Source organism: Macrobrachium rosenbergii, chromosome 28 (assembly GCF_040412425.1).
Source record: "Macrobrachium rosenbergii isolate ZJJX-2024 chromosome 28, ASM4041242v1, whole genome shotgun sequence".
Taxonomy (NCBI): domain Eukaryota; kingdom Metazoa; phylum Arthropoda; class Malacostraca; order Decapoda; family Palaemonidae; genus Macrobrachium; species Macrobrachium rosenbergii.
The window spans coordinates 35,422,501-35,437,500 of record NC_089768.1 but is presented as its reverse complement, the minus strand read 5'-3'; the positions used below and the strand labels follow the sequence as shown (position 1 = coordinate 35,437,500).

Below are 15,000 nucleotides of genomic sequence, written 5' to 3'. Positions count from 1 at the left end.
GTGATTGAAAGCTAAATTTCCTTTCTTTTGTTTTGATTAATTTCAAAAATTTATTTGAAAGCTTAATTTGCCTTCATTTTCCTAAGTACTAAAATTTGTTGAAAGCTTAAATTGCCTTTATTTTGCAAACCTGTGATTGAAAGCTTAATTTGCCTTCATTTTCCTAATTACTAAAATTTAAAAGCAACAGAACAGTCTAACCCAAGACTTTGCCTCCTCTTTTGAATCTCACGACGTTTTCAAAGAGAAAAAGTATTGGCTCAACTTGAAATGAAATTTCCTCCTGTACCTACTTTCTAAACAGGCAACAGAACAGTCTGCCATACCCAAGACTCCGCGTGCCCAAGGGCGTCTTTCCAGCGTACCAAGCACCGATGAAACGACGGGGGCGGGGGAGGGGGGCGGGGTGTGTGAAGGGGAGAAAAAAGTATTAAATAATTGAAATCCATTTGTAGGGCGTCTTTTTATGAATTACATAAAAAAGGGGGAACATTTTCCCTTTTCAGTGATTTCAGGGAATAGGTTCTAATGGAATGGTGGGATAATATGATCCATCGTTGTTTCAAAAGGATTTAATTTGGGGTGTATCTATGGTTTCCTTGATGAGACCGGAAGGAAGGCTCTGATGAGAGAGAGAGAGAGAGAGAGAGAGAGAGAGAGAGAGAGAGAGAGAGAGAGAGAGAGAGAGAGTTAGTGACTATAATATATTGATCATAAAGATACAGGGTTTTAAGGAACAGTAAAGAATTCAATTTATTTTTAAAAACCGGCTTCTAAGAGCTCGAAAATACAAGGTATTTTTTCAAGAATAAGATTAAACGAGTAAAGTAGGAAAGACACTCTACCTTTGGCAGACGACTCTTCTAGAAGAAAGACGCTCCGAAATCAAACCAGTGCGTGGCTTGGTAGGCAACCCTTCATAGAGGAGGTTACTCTGAATACAAACCTTGTTCTCCAACCTTGGACTGTGCCATAGCCATTGTATCGTGGCCTTCCATGGTCTTGGGTCGGAGTTTCCTAGCTTGAGGGTACAACCAGCATTTTGCCTCTAACCTACTGTTACCTCTTTCAAATGAACACCATATTCTTTGGAAGCTTGAATGTCAAGTCAGTGGTCCCTCTGGGCTTGTTCTATATGAATAGGGTTCGTTTTCTGAATAATAATACTAATAATAATAATAATGATAATAATAATCTTGTATACATATACGAAAATACCGTATCACCTCTTAATAGACCCACAAAACCCCGAATCAGGCTAGTGCAATACGTAGCCCAAGCCTCTGGCCTACTGCGGGAAGAAGATCTGGTCTGGCGTATAGTTGGGGGACGCGAATCGCTTTGAAAGGATCAGTTGAAGGATGGCGTAGAAGGATAAAAGAGAAGAGGAGACAGGGAGGGACAGAGGATGAGAGAGAGAGAGAGAGAGAGACGAAAAAATGGGGATTTGACTCCCCATTCTCTGTAATCCCTCGTAATCCCCCGCAAGAGCTTGTGGCTACCATATTCATATCAAGCGCCGGAGTAGTAGTGGAGGTATTAGACTTGATGAGCCTAATGAATCATCCGAAATCATCATCGCCCGAGAGTAAAAAAGAGGAATCTGTGGCCATTCAGATGCAGCACGGAACGAGAGAGAGAGAGAGAGAGAGAGAGAGAGAGAGAGAGAGAGAGAGAGAGAGAGAGAGAGAAGGGGAATCTTTTGAGTATTTTCCTACGGGAGCCACCCCTTGTTAAGGTCGTGTGTTTGAGAGGACTGGTGGAAATCTCTTTTGACTATGCGGAAATAAATCTCTGCGGATTATGGCCTGTCTAATTTTGCACGACTTGTTCCTTTTTACGTTTACAGATATATATACTTTTTATTCTGCTTTAATCCTGCCGGCATATTTATACGGAGACGAGATTTGTCCGTGATTAATTCAGTCGACTGTACGTGAAAAGCGGAAGAGCTAGGGATTTGAAAACTTATATTTCATAATGCTGCCGCGATGAGAATGCTCCTCGCGTCATTATGAAATATGAACCTGGGCATTATGCTCCAATTATTGGAAGATATGACGATTGCTTATCACTTATTATCCATAATTAAAATTCGCAATATTTCACTAATGTTTAATACCAAGACCTCAGACAGAACATACGAATTTTCTAGGTAAATCCCCTCAGTTATTTCTTTCTATGATGCTTTGATATCTGGCAGATTTCTCAACAGATAACAGTCAATTGCCCAAATATTAGAAATAAAGTATATTTAAACATTTCTCCAAAAGAAACCTTGACAGTAATTACTCTGCACTCGCGAAGTTCCGTTTCGCAAGTAAACTTTCTAGACAGCTTAAAAACGTTAGTGGCGAATCTTTATAAAAAAAAATTTTATCTTTTGATTGCCGGTAAGGATTTGAAGCATTAAGCCTGTAGGAAACTTTGTAAGCATAAACTTAAGCAGAACGTGAAAATATTTTGGGTAAATAACAGAACCGTATAGAAATAAATTAATTGAAATTTGTTTTATTTATTAATTTAATTATTTGTTTTTCTAATAACTGATCTCCTCTTTCTCTATTTCTCTTTACCTTCTATTGCTTCTTTCGAATGAACACCATATTCTTTAATAATAATAATAATAATAATAATAATAATAATAATAATAATAATAATAATAATCTCATCCTGCTAACCTTTATGCCACTTACATTTCATTGCGTGAGAGGTGACAATATATCATTTACAATTTGCTTCAAAATTGCCAGTTTCATAACGGGACTTGTTGAAGTAACGATGACTTTAAATACCTCATAAACATAAACAAAAAAAATAATGAAGGGCATTAGGTGCAAGTGCCCAGTTCACTATGACCCCTCACATTGACGTAATTACAAATCTTGACACTCCACTTCCCTTTAAAAGTACCGAGTCACTTTCTTTTGTTTACTGAAGAGAATAACAAAAGAAATCTGACAGAACTCAACATTTTGATTGGTTTTTCCTGAGAGAAAGGTTTTTAAAGCTGGTGTGGGAAAAGGGTTTCAGCTGTCTCTGATCGGAGTTTGTTTGGGTTGAGATGTAAGCTATCTGATGTTGCGCACGAGCGCGCGTACACACACATACACATACATATATATGTATGTATATGTTTATATATATGTATGCATAATATATATATATAATGTATATATATACATATATATATATATATATATATATATATATATATATCAAAATATTAAGCCCATCAAAAAATTAAGAAAACCATCAAAGATTGGACGTTATATTTCGTTTAACGTAAACACGGGAATTTAATGATTAACTCTCATACACAAGAGAGAGAGAGAGAGAGAGAGAGAGAGAGAGAGGAGAGAGAGAGAGAGACAGAGAGAGAGAGGATAGTGATCAAGCTGACCCCCTGCATACGGTAGACCGGGTAGAGGAATGATTTTCATTATAAGGGAAACACCATAAACACCATATAGAGATGAATTTCAATTCATATGATCCCCTAGAATTTCAATACAAAGCGTCCTTCTCTCTCTCTCTCTCTCTCTCTCTCTCTCTCTCTCTCTCTCTCTCTCTCTCTCTCTCTCCCCCAACTTAAGGACCTCGGAGGTCTCGACCAAGCATTTCATGAAGCTAATATCAATGCAAATCGGATATCAACAGAGACATGGTTATTGTCTTCAGGAGGAAGCAGCCGCAGTGTCGGGGAGGGGAGGGGGTTGGGTGTGTTTGTTGAGGGGAGGGGTAGGTGGGTAGGAGGGTAGGGGGATGTAGGAATCCTCCTGTTTGGAAGGGGATAGGATTAAGGAGCAATGTTGGGAACTCTCGAAGAGCAAACACAGCGTTATGGTGGAAAATGTTCTGTTCCGTCTTCATCTCTCTCTCTCTCTCTCTCTCTCTCTCTCTCTCTCTCTCTCTCTCTCTCTCTCTCTCTCTCCTACTTCTTCTTCTTCTTCTTCTTCTTCTTCTTCTTCTTCTTCTTCTTCTGTAACCGCTTTCGATATCTCCTCCTTCTCCTTCTACCTCTTCTTCTTCTCCTGCCCTTTCTTCTTCTTCTTCTTGTGCAACCGCTTTGTGTATCTTCGTCTTCTCCTACCTCTTCTTCTTCTTCTGCCTTCTCCTCTTCTTCTTATTCTGTAACTACTTTCTATATCTCCTTCTTCTCCTTCTACCTCTTCTTCTCAGTCCTTGTCCTTCTTCGTCTTCTGGAACCGCTCGCTCTCTCTCTCTCTCTCTCTCTCTCTCTCTCTCTCTCTCTCTCTCTCTCTCTCTCTCTCTCTCTCTCCTTCTTCTTCTTCTTCTTCTTCTTCTTCTTCTTCTTCTTCTTCTCCTCCACCTCCTCATCCTCCTCCTCCATCTTCTTCTTCTACGTTTGCACCAGCCTTGGATAAGAGCAGCAAGAACTGGGTTACTTGTCATCTTTCCATCGCCCTCATTTGCTCTCGTCTGTCCGCCGATGAATCCAAGCATCGCGTCAAGGTCCTGCGGGCCTCGAGCAGCTACAGCATTCCTTGAGAGACTGACGAGTGACACTTCAAAGCCTCGCGAAGCTCCCTGACCTGGGACGCCGTCTTTGACATGTCCCGAGGCTTGTCAGCGGATCTATAAGGTCTTAGCGATTGAGCGAGTCTGCGAGGGGCGCTTCGCTTGTCGCGTGAGATGGTTTCGGAGGGGGGCAGGGTGACTGTCTCGCCGCTATCTAGTTGGTGTCAGTCCGGTGTCAGGTGATTATGCAAACGCCGATATCCCCCTGTCGTCGTTTGAAAGGGCGTCCGTGTGGTCAAGGCGTTGCTGCGGGATCAATCAAGGGTTTCTGGTCTGGAGGGAGAGGAGGTCAGGATTCCTGGCTGTAAGATCGCGAAGAAGTACATTTTGGATTTTACACTTCCCTGGAACGAACATTTATGTATGAATTTAACACTGAAATGTATTGATAACTATTTTTAATGGAATTAAGTATTTTATCTCTCTCTCTCTCTCTCTCTCTCTCTCTCTCTCTCTCTCTCTCTCTCTCTCTGGGTACTTTACATGTTTATTTGTATCCCACAACATATTTAGAAAAGGAATTAGCAATGGGATGAGATATACTCAGAGCAGTTATCGTTCCTAATCCAGGAACATTAGCTGAAAAGTACGTGTTTATGAAGCACTATATATATATATATATATATATATATATATATATATATATATATATATATATATATATATATATATATAAATAATGTGTGCATGTGTTTGTGTGTTTACGTGGAAGTAGAGAGTGCAAAAGGAATTTGTTAACATGGATTGTTTGCAGCTCAGGAGGGTACCGAATGGTAAGAAATATTGACCTAAGCACAAGTGATGAAAAGTTGGAACGTAGGTGGAAGGATGGATCAATTCTGTGTTTTGATATGGCATGGTCATGTGGAAAGAATAGAAGAAGGGGGAGGTATGAGCTCTCCATGTAGGCGTGTGAACCTTCTTGTGTTTAGGTTTTGTGCTTATGGGGCTCATCCACGATTGAGCGGATGATAGTATGAAAGCTGCCGTGCTGCCAAATGTAAATGTGAAATTTTATCCATGCAACTTTTCCCCGTAGGCCTTAAGAAACATCAGTGCACTTCACGTGCAGTGCACTGTAGGCGTTACTGAAGGGTGTCTGAAGCGTACCTTCTGCCCTTTGCTGTGTCCACTGTTGAGCCTTTTACATTGCTTCCATTCCTGCTTCCTTTCTTCAGTCTTGCTGTCCAACCTCTTCCTCTTTTAGATCCTTGCACTTCGTCTCCATTATTTTCTGGATCCCTGTATCTTGCTGTCTGACTTCTCCAACTCCCCTTCGCACTGCTGAATGGAGTAAGTGGTACAGCGGTTGGTTTGGCAGCCGAAATTCCTTAAAAATAAGTAAATTAAAGCAACTTTTGACGTACAACTGGGCCTTACCTTATCCCGCCTTTTTTTCTTTTCAGTCGATGGTGCCTGGTCTTCGTGGTCTACCTGGTCATCCTGCAGCAACAGGTGCGGCCGGGGCATCCAGCGAAGGACTCGAACTTGCTCGGCTCCCACGCCCCAGAACGGAGGAGCTGCCTGCCAGGGGAACGCAGTCCAGAAGGCTGATTGCTCCCACATGTGTCCAGGTACTGACCGAACTCGCTGGAGATTCTGCTTCTTTCAAATTAGATTTTTTCGTTTTCAGTTTTTTCAGTAAGATTTTCCATTTTTGGCAATAGGGCCAGTTTACCCGACCTCAGTCAATTTTTGGCAGAAATGCAGGTTTTATTTGTAGTTGGATCTGATTTTTGGAACAGCACCAAGTTAGCTGACCTGAGTCATTTTTTGACAGAAATGATGATTTTATTTGTAGTAGGGTCTGATTTTTGGAATAGGACCAAGTTAGCTGACCTGAGTCATTTTTTGACAGAAATGCTGAATTTTTTTTTAGTAGGATCTGTTTTTTGGAACAGGGCCAAGTTAGCTGACCTCAATCATTTTTTGACAGAAATGTTGATTTTTTTTTTTTGTAGTAAGATCTGTTTTTTGGAACAGGACCAAGTTAGCTGACCTCAATAATTTTTTGACAGAAATGCTGATGTTTTTTATTCAACCTAGTAATTTTAATTAGTGCTCTACTTTTTTTTTTTGCTGTTAGTTAGGTGAGTGCTTTGAGCATTTCTGTAAAATGTTGAGAAATTTACTGTATTTGCGATTTCTTAGGACCGTGTTCTGTAGGTTTTCATCATAACGTATCTATACATACAGACGAATTTGGCATCGCAAAATTAGGAACTTCGTAAACATTGCTTTAGTCAATATTCGGATTCTCTTTCCCTTAGTAAAATATAATGCTTTTGATTAATGTTCAGTAAGGCAAATATACACGTGAAGTATATATATAATATATATATATATATATATATATATATATATATATATATATATATATATATATATATATATATATATATATATATATATATATATATATATATATATGTATATATACATATACATACATACGTGTGTATATAATATATATGTGTGTGTGTGTGTGTGTGTTTGTGTGTAAATAATTCCCTATTCAAAATTCAGCCAATCACAAGCTAAAAGTATTTTTCTTTTACTAGATTTTCCTCTGAAGTAAAAGGCAGCTACTTGAACCTCCAGTAGCCATGAGGCACTCGACGAATATTTACTCAGGACATTCTCTCTCTCTCTCTCTCTCTCTCTCTCTCTCTCTCTCTCTCTCTCTCTCTCTCTCTCCCCGTCCCCACAAAACTTCTTGATTAGTTTCCTTCAAGTTCCATTGTTTTGCGACGCCAATTTCTGTCTCTAGGGTCAGTGAATTTAGGAAGTTAAGGGAACCAAAAATCATTAGACAATGTAAATAGAAGGATTTTTTTTTTTTCCTCACTCCGTCTCCAGATTTATTTCGAGGAAACGTATTTGAGATGTCTTTGCCTGACTCGAGTCGTCAGAAAGATTTATTTCGTTCCCTTAGTGGAGGTTTATAATGGAGGTTTGTCACTGAGGTTTATAATTGAGGTTTGTCACTGAGGTTTATAATTGAGGTTTATTATTGAAAATGTTACTGTGGAACTGAGGTGACGCCTAATTGAAATGTGAAGTTATTTTCATTGGAGGTCAGTTTTGTCGTAATGTCACTCTCAATTCATTGCTAATACATTTTGACTGTTAGTGAAATATTACCTAAGCGTGTCAGTCATTGCATTACACGTTGTGGAGGATTAGCAATTGAATACGAACAGAAATTACAATTTATATCATTGATCTGATCATGTTCAGTGTCAGAAAGTAGGGAAGGAAGTAAAAAAAAAAAATTAAAACAAAACAGTAATTGTTTTGTCTATTAGTATTCCGTGTATAATGGATTACATAGATATATCTTTAGCACAGTGGTAGTGTAGTAATTAGCCTTAATTAGTGTACTGTCATTTTTTTTAAATGTAATTTTTTTCCACAAAATTTATGGATCTTTTTTGTGGTGGTGTGAACTGTGGTGAAATGTTTTTTTGTATCAGATTTAGAACTAAAGCATTAGAATCTCATTAGAATCTCATTTTTTTTGTGATTACGTCTGGTGATATAATTGATGCTGCAGCAAGAAATTAGAAAAACTAGAAACTTAATATTGTCATCTTGACTAACGCTACTAGGCACACTCATTTTGTCTAACGAAGCTAGCTAGTCTCTTAGCAATTAATGGCTGATGCATTGAATAACCTCAGTTTACTTTTTAATTTTTTTTTTTTGTAATGTCTCATGTGGTGTTGTCTCTCTCTCCATGAGACAAATCTCTTCCCCCTCCCCTCCCCCTCAAAGAGTGAAATAGTCCCCCCCCCCGCCTTTTTCCAGTAGATGAACTACGTTTCATTACTTTGACGAGATTCTCGGAAGGTCTGTTAAAGAAGCTGTTTTGTGCTAGTGTTTTTTTTTTTCCTACTACTACTACTACTACTACTACTACTACTAGTGCTACTACTTCTCTTCCCCCTCACCCCCCTAAATTAGTCTAATACTAACCACCCCTTCGTCTGTGTCCCCCCCAGCAGGAAGTGAATGTCCGGAGGAACCATGCCAAGCGGGTGAGTCCCCCTCCCCTCACCCTCCACTCCCCTCCTCCCCTCCCCTCCTCCTTTCCCTCAAAAAATTCCTCTTAAACCTACTTCTCTCTCTCTCTCTTTTTATTATCCTCCCCTTTTTCACTATTATTCCCCGCCTGATAAATGTGGAATGAAGAAGGCATTAGGGTGGTATGAACAAGAACATTTTCCTGAAGTACTAAGTAAAAATAAGTAACATTTTCCAAAATTAATAAGGAAAAATAAGCAACATTTTCCAATAATAAGCTATATTTTGAAAATAATAAGTCAAATTTTTCAAAAATTGTAATTAATAACAAATAACATACATTCCAAAAAACAATATTCAAAATTAAGTAACATGTTCCAAAAATAATAAGTAAAAATATGTGACATTTTCCAAAAGTAATGAGTAAAAACATGTAACATTTTCCAAAAATAGTAAATAAAAAATAAGCAAAATTTTCCAAAAACAATATGTAAAAATAAGTAACATTTTCCAAAAATACTAAATAAAAAGAAGTAGCACTGTCCAAAAATAATAAGTAAAAATAAGTAACATTTTCCAAAAGTAGTGAGTAAAAACAAGCTCAATTTTCAAAAAATATTAAGTAAAAATAAATAACATTTTCCAAAAGTAGTGAGTAAAAACAAGCAAAATTTTCCAAAAATAATAAGTAAAAATAAATAACATTTTCCAAAAGTAATGAGCAAAATAAGTAACATTTTCAAAAAAATAAATAAAAAGAAGTAACACTGTCCAAAAATAATAAGTAAAAATAAGTCACATTTTCCAAAAGTAGTGAGTGAAAATAAGCAACGTTTTCCCAAAAATAATGTGTAAAAACAACACAAAATCATCTTTGTGATGCCTCAGTCATTTCAGAAACACTTTGAGGTTTTTTCTCCGGTGCTAGAAGATGGCCTCTGCGGCATTATCATAAAATTCACTTGAGAGCTTATGTGCATTCTGTGGATATGGTTAAAATGCATTGCAAAATGAAAAATGTTGATAAACTTGAAATAAATGTCTTGATATATCATTGACTCATAACTTACCAAATAGCGTTATTGAGGCCTGAATGAGCCACAGTCAGATTCTTGTTTTCAGTATAAAGTGAAAATATTTGTGCAAAGGGGAGAATAGGAAGGGGGAATTAGGAAATCAGATTGGGTTTATTGTAATAAGATTTAGTATTGGCATCTCAAACTCCTTATGATAATTTTAAGCAGAGGCAAAGAAAACTAATTTAATTCTCCCTTTATTAGAAATCATACCTGAAGATTATTCAACAAAGCCTTTCCCTGAAGATATTACATACAGCCCACTGAATTGAAACTACCAAGATATTTCCAGATTAAATTAATTATAGATGAATTCAGGAATTAATACTAGCCCCTAATGTCTTCTGTAACTCTTTGCTGTAGCACTAGACATTGCTCAGAAAACCGAACGTATTAGACCCTGAGCCATTGACACTTGACCCATGATCTGTAGACCAATTGCGGTGTTCGAAAAAGTAAAGGGGGGGGGGTCTTACGTTCGGATGACTGAGCAGCGCCTCGTCGATGTTCAAGTAGTAGTATTCTTTTCCATATTTCATTCGTCCAAACAACCCCCTCCCCCCCTTCCCCTCCCCTCCCCCTCTTTCCCCCCTCCGATCTCCCTTCCCCTCCGTGGATGCGCTTGATTTTTTATGTACTTTTCAATCGTAGACAGTGACATTATAATGCCAATTGCACTTGTATTCCACCTATTTGACCATTGCTTCTCACGTTATTTCTTATCCTCACTCGCTGTTCACTATTTCCATTATCAACTATTATACGTTTACTTGGTTGATTATGCCCACTAATTTTTGTAATTTAGATGACGTAGTCGTTGTGATTTCTATATCAAACCCTTTTGCTATCACGCTTGATTGTCAGGTTTGTTTATCTGTACCTTTTAAACTCCAGTTTAGATGTGCGCACCTTGCGTTTAATCTCCCACGCCCAGTAGATTTAATTTTTTTCTTTTACACGTTTCCCCACAATCCAGTTTTTAAAAATACGCTCATTACACCTAATGCATTAAATTCTTTTTATACATGTTTCCCCGTAATACAAATTTTTAATCCATTTAATACTGCAATGCCTGTGTTTATGATTCCATGTTTTTTTTTTTTTTTTTTTTTTTTGAGAGAGAGAGAGAGAGAGAGAGAGAGAGAGAGAGAGAGAGAGAGAGAGAGAGAGAGAGAGAGAGTATGAAGGACATTCAAGCACATTAAATCTTTCGTTTAAAGTTGTCACAGGGGAAAAAATGCACTAAAACGTACCACTAAATCCCCTATTTTGTTTTCCAAAATAGCGGCTTAATCCTGATTATGTCATTAGCACCAGCTAGTTATTATTCTTGGATTACTCTGATGAAAGAATATGACGAGTTGAGCTGTAATCCTAGGCGAGATTTATTTATTATTTATTTATTTATTTATATATATTTCAGTTGATTAATGAATTAATTTATATTATTTGTCTTTAATTTATCTATTTATTAATTAATTTATTTGTTGATTTTTTATTGATTTTTATTCATATATGTATTAAGCAGTTATTCAATTTAGTTATTTTATTCATTTATTTACTTGTTTATTTCTGTATTTGTTTATTTATTTCTTATTAATTAGTTAATTTCTTTATTTATCTTTATTTTTTCATTCATTTATGTATTCATTTATTTGTTAATTGCTTAATAGATTGTTGTTATTCCCCCCACCCCCCTAAACACATCCTCTTGACGGATTGTGCCACACCGCTTAAAGCACACAAAACTTACCCACAACGAAAACGTTTTCCGAAAACGTTTTCTGAAAACGTTTTCCCTCAACAGAAACGTTTTAAGCACTGAAATCCTTTTTCACTCTTGAATTGCATTTTGACGGGTGGAATCATTTCCACCATTAAAACATTTTTCTCGCGCACAACAAGTTTTAAATGGAAATCATTCTCGCTTCCATATATAGAGATAAATGTGTAAGTATTTTAGAGTAAATGTAAATCATTCTCGCTTCCATATGTAGAGATAAATCTGTAAGTATTTTAGAGTAAATGTAAATCATTCTCGCTTCCCTATATAGAGATAAATGTGTAAATATTTTAGAGTAAATGTAAATCATTCTTGCTTCCATATGTAGAGATAAATCTGTAAGTATTTTAGAGTAAATCTAAATCATTCTCGCTTCCATACGTAGAGATAAATCTAAGTATTTTAGAGTAAATGTAAAACATTCTCGCTTCCATATGTAGAGATAAATGTGTAAATATTTTAGAGTAAATGTAAATCATTCTCGCTTCCATATATAGAGATAAATGTGTAAAACTTGCACATATAGAGATAAATGTGTAAATGTTTAGAGTAAATATGTAAATTATATTACCTCTGACATAACTCGTTTAAATGTAATTCATTTTCACATACATATATAGAAATAAATGTGTAAATTTTTAGAGTAAAATTTTATATTATATAACCTCTCACGTAACGCGTTTAAATGTAAGTCATTTTTACTTGCATATATATAGGAATAAATGTGTACATGTTTAGAGTAAAATTGTAAATTATAATATCTCGCAGGACACGTTTAAGTGTAAGTAATTCTCTTTTGCATATATATATATATATATATATATATATATATATATATATATATATATATATATATATATATATATATATATATATATATATAATAAATATATAGGAATAAAATTTTTGAGTAAAATTGTAAATTTTATCACCTCGCACATGACACGCTTAAATGTAAATCATTTTCACTTGCATATATGGGGAAAAAATCTGTATATTTTTAGAGTAAAATTATAAATTATATTACCTCTATCATGAAACGTTTAAATGTAAGTCATTCTCGCTTGCATATATAGAAATAAATGTGTAAATTTTTAGAGTAAATTATGTATATTACCTCATACATAACACATTTGAATGTAAATCATTCTCACTTACATATATAGAAGTAAATCTGTCAGTTTTTAGAGTAAAATTGTAAATTATATTACCACTCTCATAACACGTTTAAATGTAAGTCATTCTCACTTGCATATAAAGGAGTAAATGTGTAAATATTTAGAGTAAGTTTGTAAACTACAGCACCTCATACGTAACACGTTTAAATGTAAGTCATTCTCACTTGCATATAAAGGAGTAAATGTGTAAATATTTAGAGTAAGTTTGTAAACTACAGCACCTCATACGTAACACGTTTAAATGTAAGTCATTCTCACTTGCATATACATAGCATATACATAGGAATAAATTAATGTGTACATTTTTAGAGTAAGCTTTTATAACTGTGTAGGCTTGGCTTAAACCTCTCTCTCTTATCCTTATTGAAAAAGCAGTTGCTACTTTTTAGCCCTAATTTCTGTAGTGGTATTATTGTTTAGATGTTTAAAAGTACCCTTCAGTAGGTATCCTTTACTGTAGCCGATGTATGCAATGTAGACATGTATTCATGAAGCTAAAGAAAGTTTTCTGTAGTGGGCAGTTGAAAGAGTACCCTTTATTTTAAGTGTTATATAAGAGAGAGTTAAATGAGATATTCAAGATAAGGGGGATTTAGACAAAGAGGGTTTGACGGAAGGAAAAGATGCTTTCGATAGGAATAATTGGAGAAGGCTTGTTTGGGCAACCGACCCCATAGCATAATAATAATAATAATAATAATAATAATAATAATAATAATAATAATAATAATAATAATAATAATAATAATATTAAGAGGAATAAGAAGAAGAGACAATAACTTGCATAAGAGACAAATACTCACCGAGAACGATTTTTAAGAACAATCACTAATGGAACTGGCAACCTCGCACCCTATTCTAGCTCAGGCCAGAAAAAAAACAAGAAGAAGGAAAAGAAGGAATAGTAGAGACAAAAAAAAAACTCTCTCGAAGTCTTAGTAGGGAAGAGAGAAAGCCATTAATTATTTCCCAATGTCTTGATGGACAGGTAGACATCTACTTAACCCAACTTGGCTGGTGGTACGTCTATTGATGACAGGTGATGGCAGGAGATAGAAACCTCTTAAGGCGGCAATGGGTTATTGTTTGTTTTACCTGAGGTTTCGAATATTTGGAGTCGAAAGTTTGATAGATACTTTCCAGAGCAATAGTCCCATGATACGGGTTAGAGATTTTTATTTCTCTTGCGTTACAGGATAGATAACGTTGGTGAAAATGTTAATTTTGAAATGTAGACAGAATATGAAATTGGAAGAAATGACTTGATAAACTATACTGGACGGTCAGAAACCATTTTACAAAATATAAACAGGGAAGGAGAATGTGAACTCCGACAGTACTGAGTTCTATATTTTGTAGTCTTTGTCATTTTTAAAATATAAAAAACTAAGTGTCAAAACTACGCATTGGTATTTAACGTCTATTCTCCCTGGTAGCCTGAGAATGGCTAAGAGCCAAAGTTATAAATAACAGAACAATCACCTAAAAGTTAGCGAAGTCAATCTGACTATTCTTACCTTGGAATGGAAAAGAATAATCGTTAGCCATTGCAATCGTTTACCGTAGAATTAATTTTCTGAGAATCGCTACAAAGTTCAAAATGCGTCATTGGCGTGACTGACTCTACTGCCTATTTCACTGACGATGATTGATTCCTTGGAAAAAGGTGTACCTTTCGGATGGGGGCGGGGGGATAAGGACCCGTTCTCTACCATTCCCCCTCCCCACCTCCCTACCAACTCCCCCACTCCATAATGAGATGGGACGGTTAATTTCTTATTTGGGAAAGCCCCCATTGCGAGCTGGGAGACGGATGTTCAGTGTGTGACCGGCCTCAGTTGTTGCTGCTTATTATGCATTTTCATCTACCTTTCAAGAGGTAAATGGTCGTATAAATTCAGGCCGAGTCCCGGACGTAATGAATTAATAGGCCTTAATCCTCCAACCCCGCATTCATTTATATTCTTCGGGCTGGGCCCTCGAACGGCAGGGGGCGACGGCGGCGGTTTGGGTGCGCCAAGGACCTCTTTCTCTCTCCCGTTTCGGAAGGAGTATAGGGCTATTTAGCTATGCGTTGTCATGACATTTGCGCTGCGTTGTCTCGTTTCTAGAGCTGCGTTTATTTATAAAGGGGGTCCTCAGTGCTATGTTGAGATGTTAAGATTGTAATACTTCATTTATTTATTATGTTGAGGACCCGTTCTTTATTGAAACTGTAGGACTTGTTTCATAAGAATGACGTACGTACAAACACATACACGCATACACACACACATATACTGTATATATATATATATATATATATATATATATATATATATATATATATATATATATATATATATATATATATATATATATATATATATATGTGTGTGTGTGTGTGTGTGTGTGT

General features: G+C 36.1%; 1 protein-coding gene across 2 annotated transcripts in view; it reads left to right on the top strand.

Moving 5' to 3' along the window:
- LOC136854242 (netrin receptor UNC5B-like) overlaps positions 1 to 15,000 on the top strand; it is a 602,045-nt gene that overhangs the window by 562,791 nt on the left and 24,254 nt on the right. Inside the window, exons 6-7 of one of the 2 annotated variants that reach the window (XM_067130599.1) lie at positions 5,949 to 6,116; positions 8,547 to 8,582. In XM_067130599.1, the coding sequence (XP_066986700.1) occupies positions 5,949 to 6,116; positions 8,547 to 8,582 (204 nt within the window). The remainder of the gene's footprint in view (positions 1 to 5,948; positions 6,117 to 8,546; positions 8,583 to 15,000) is intronic. The other variant, XM_067130597.1, reaches the window with a different exon arrangement.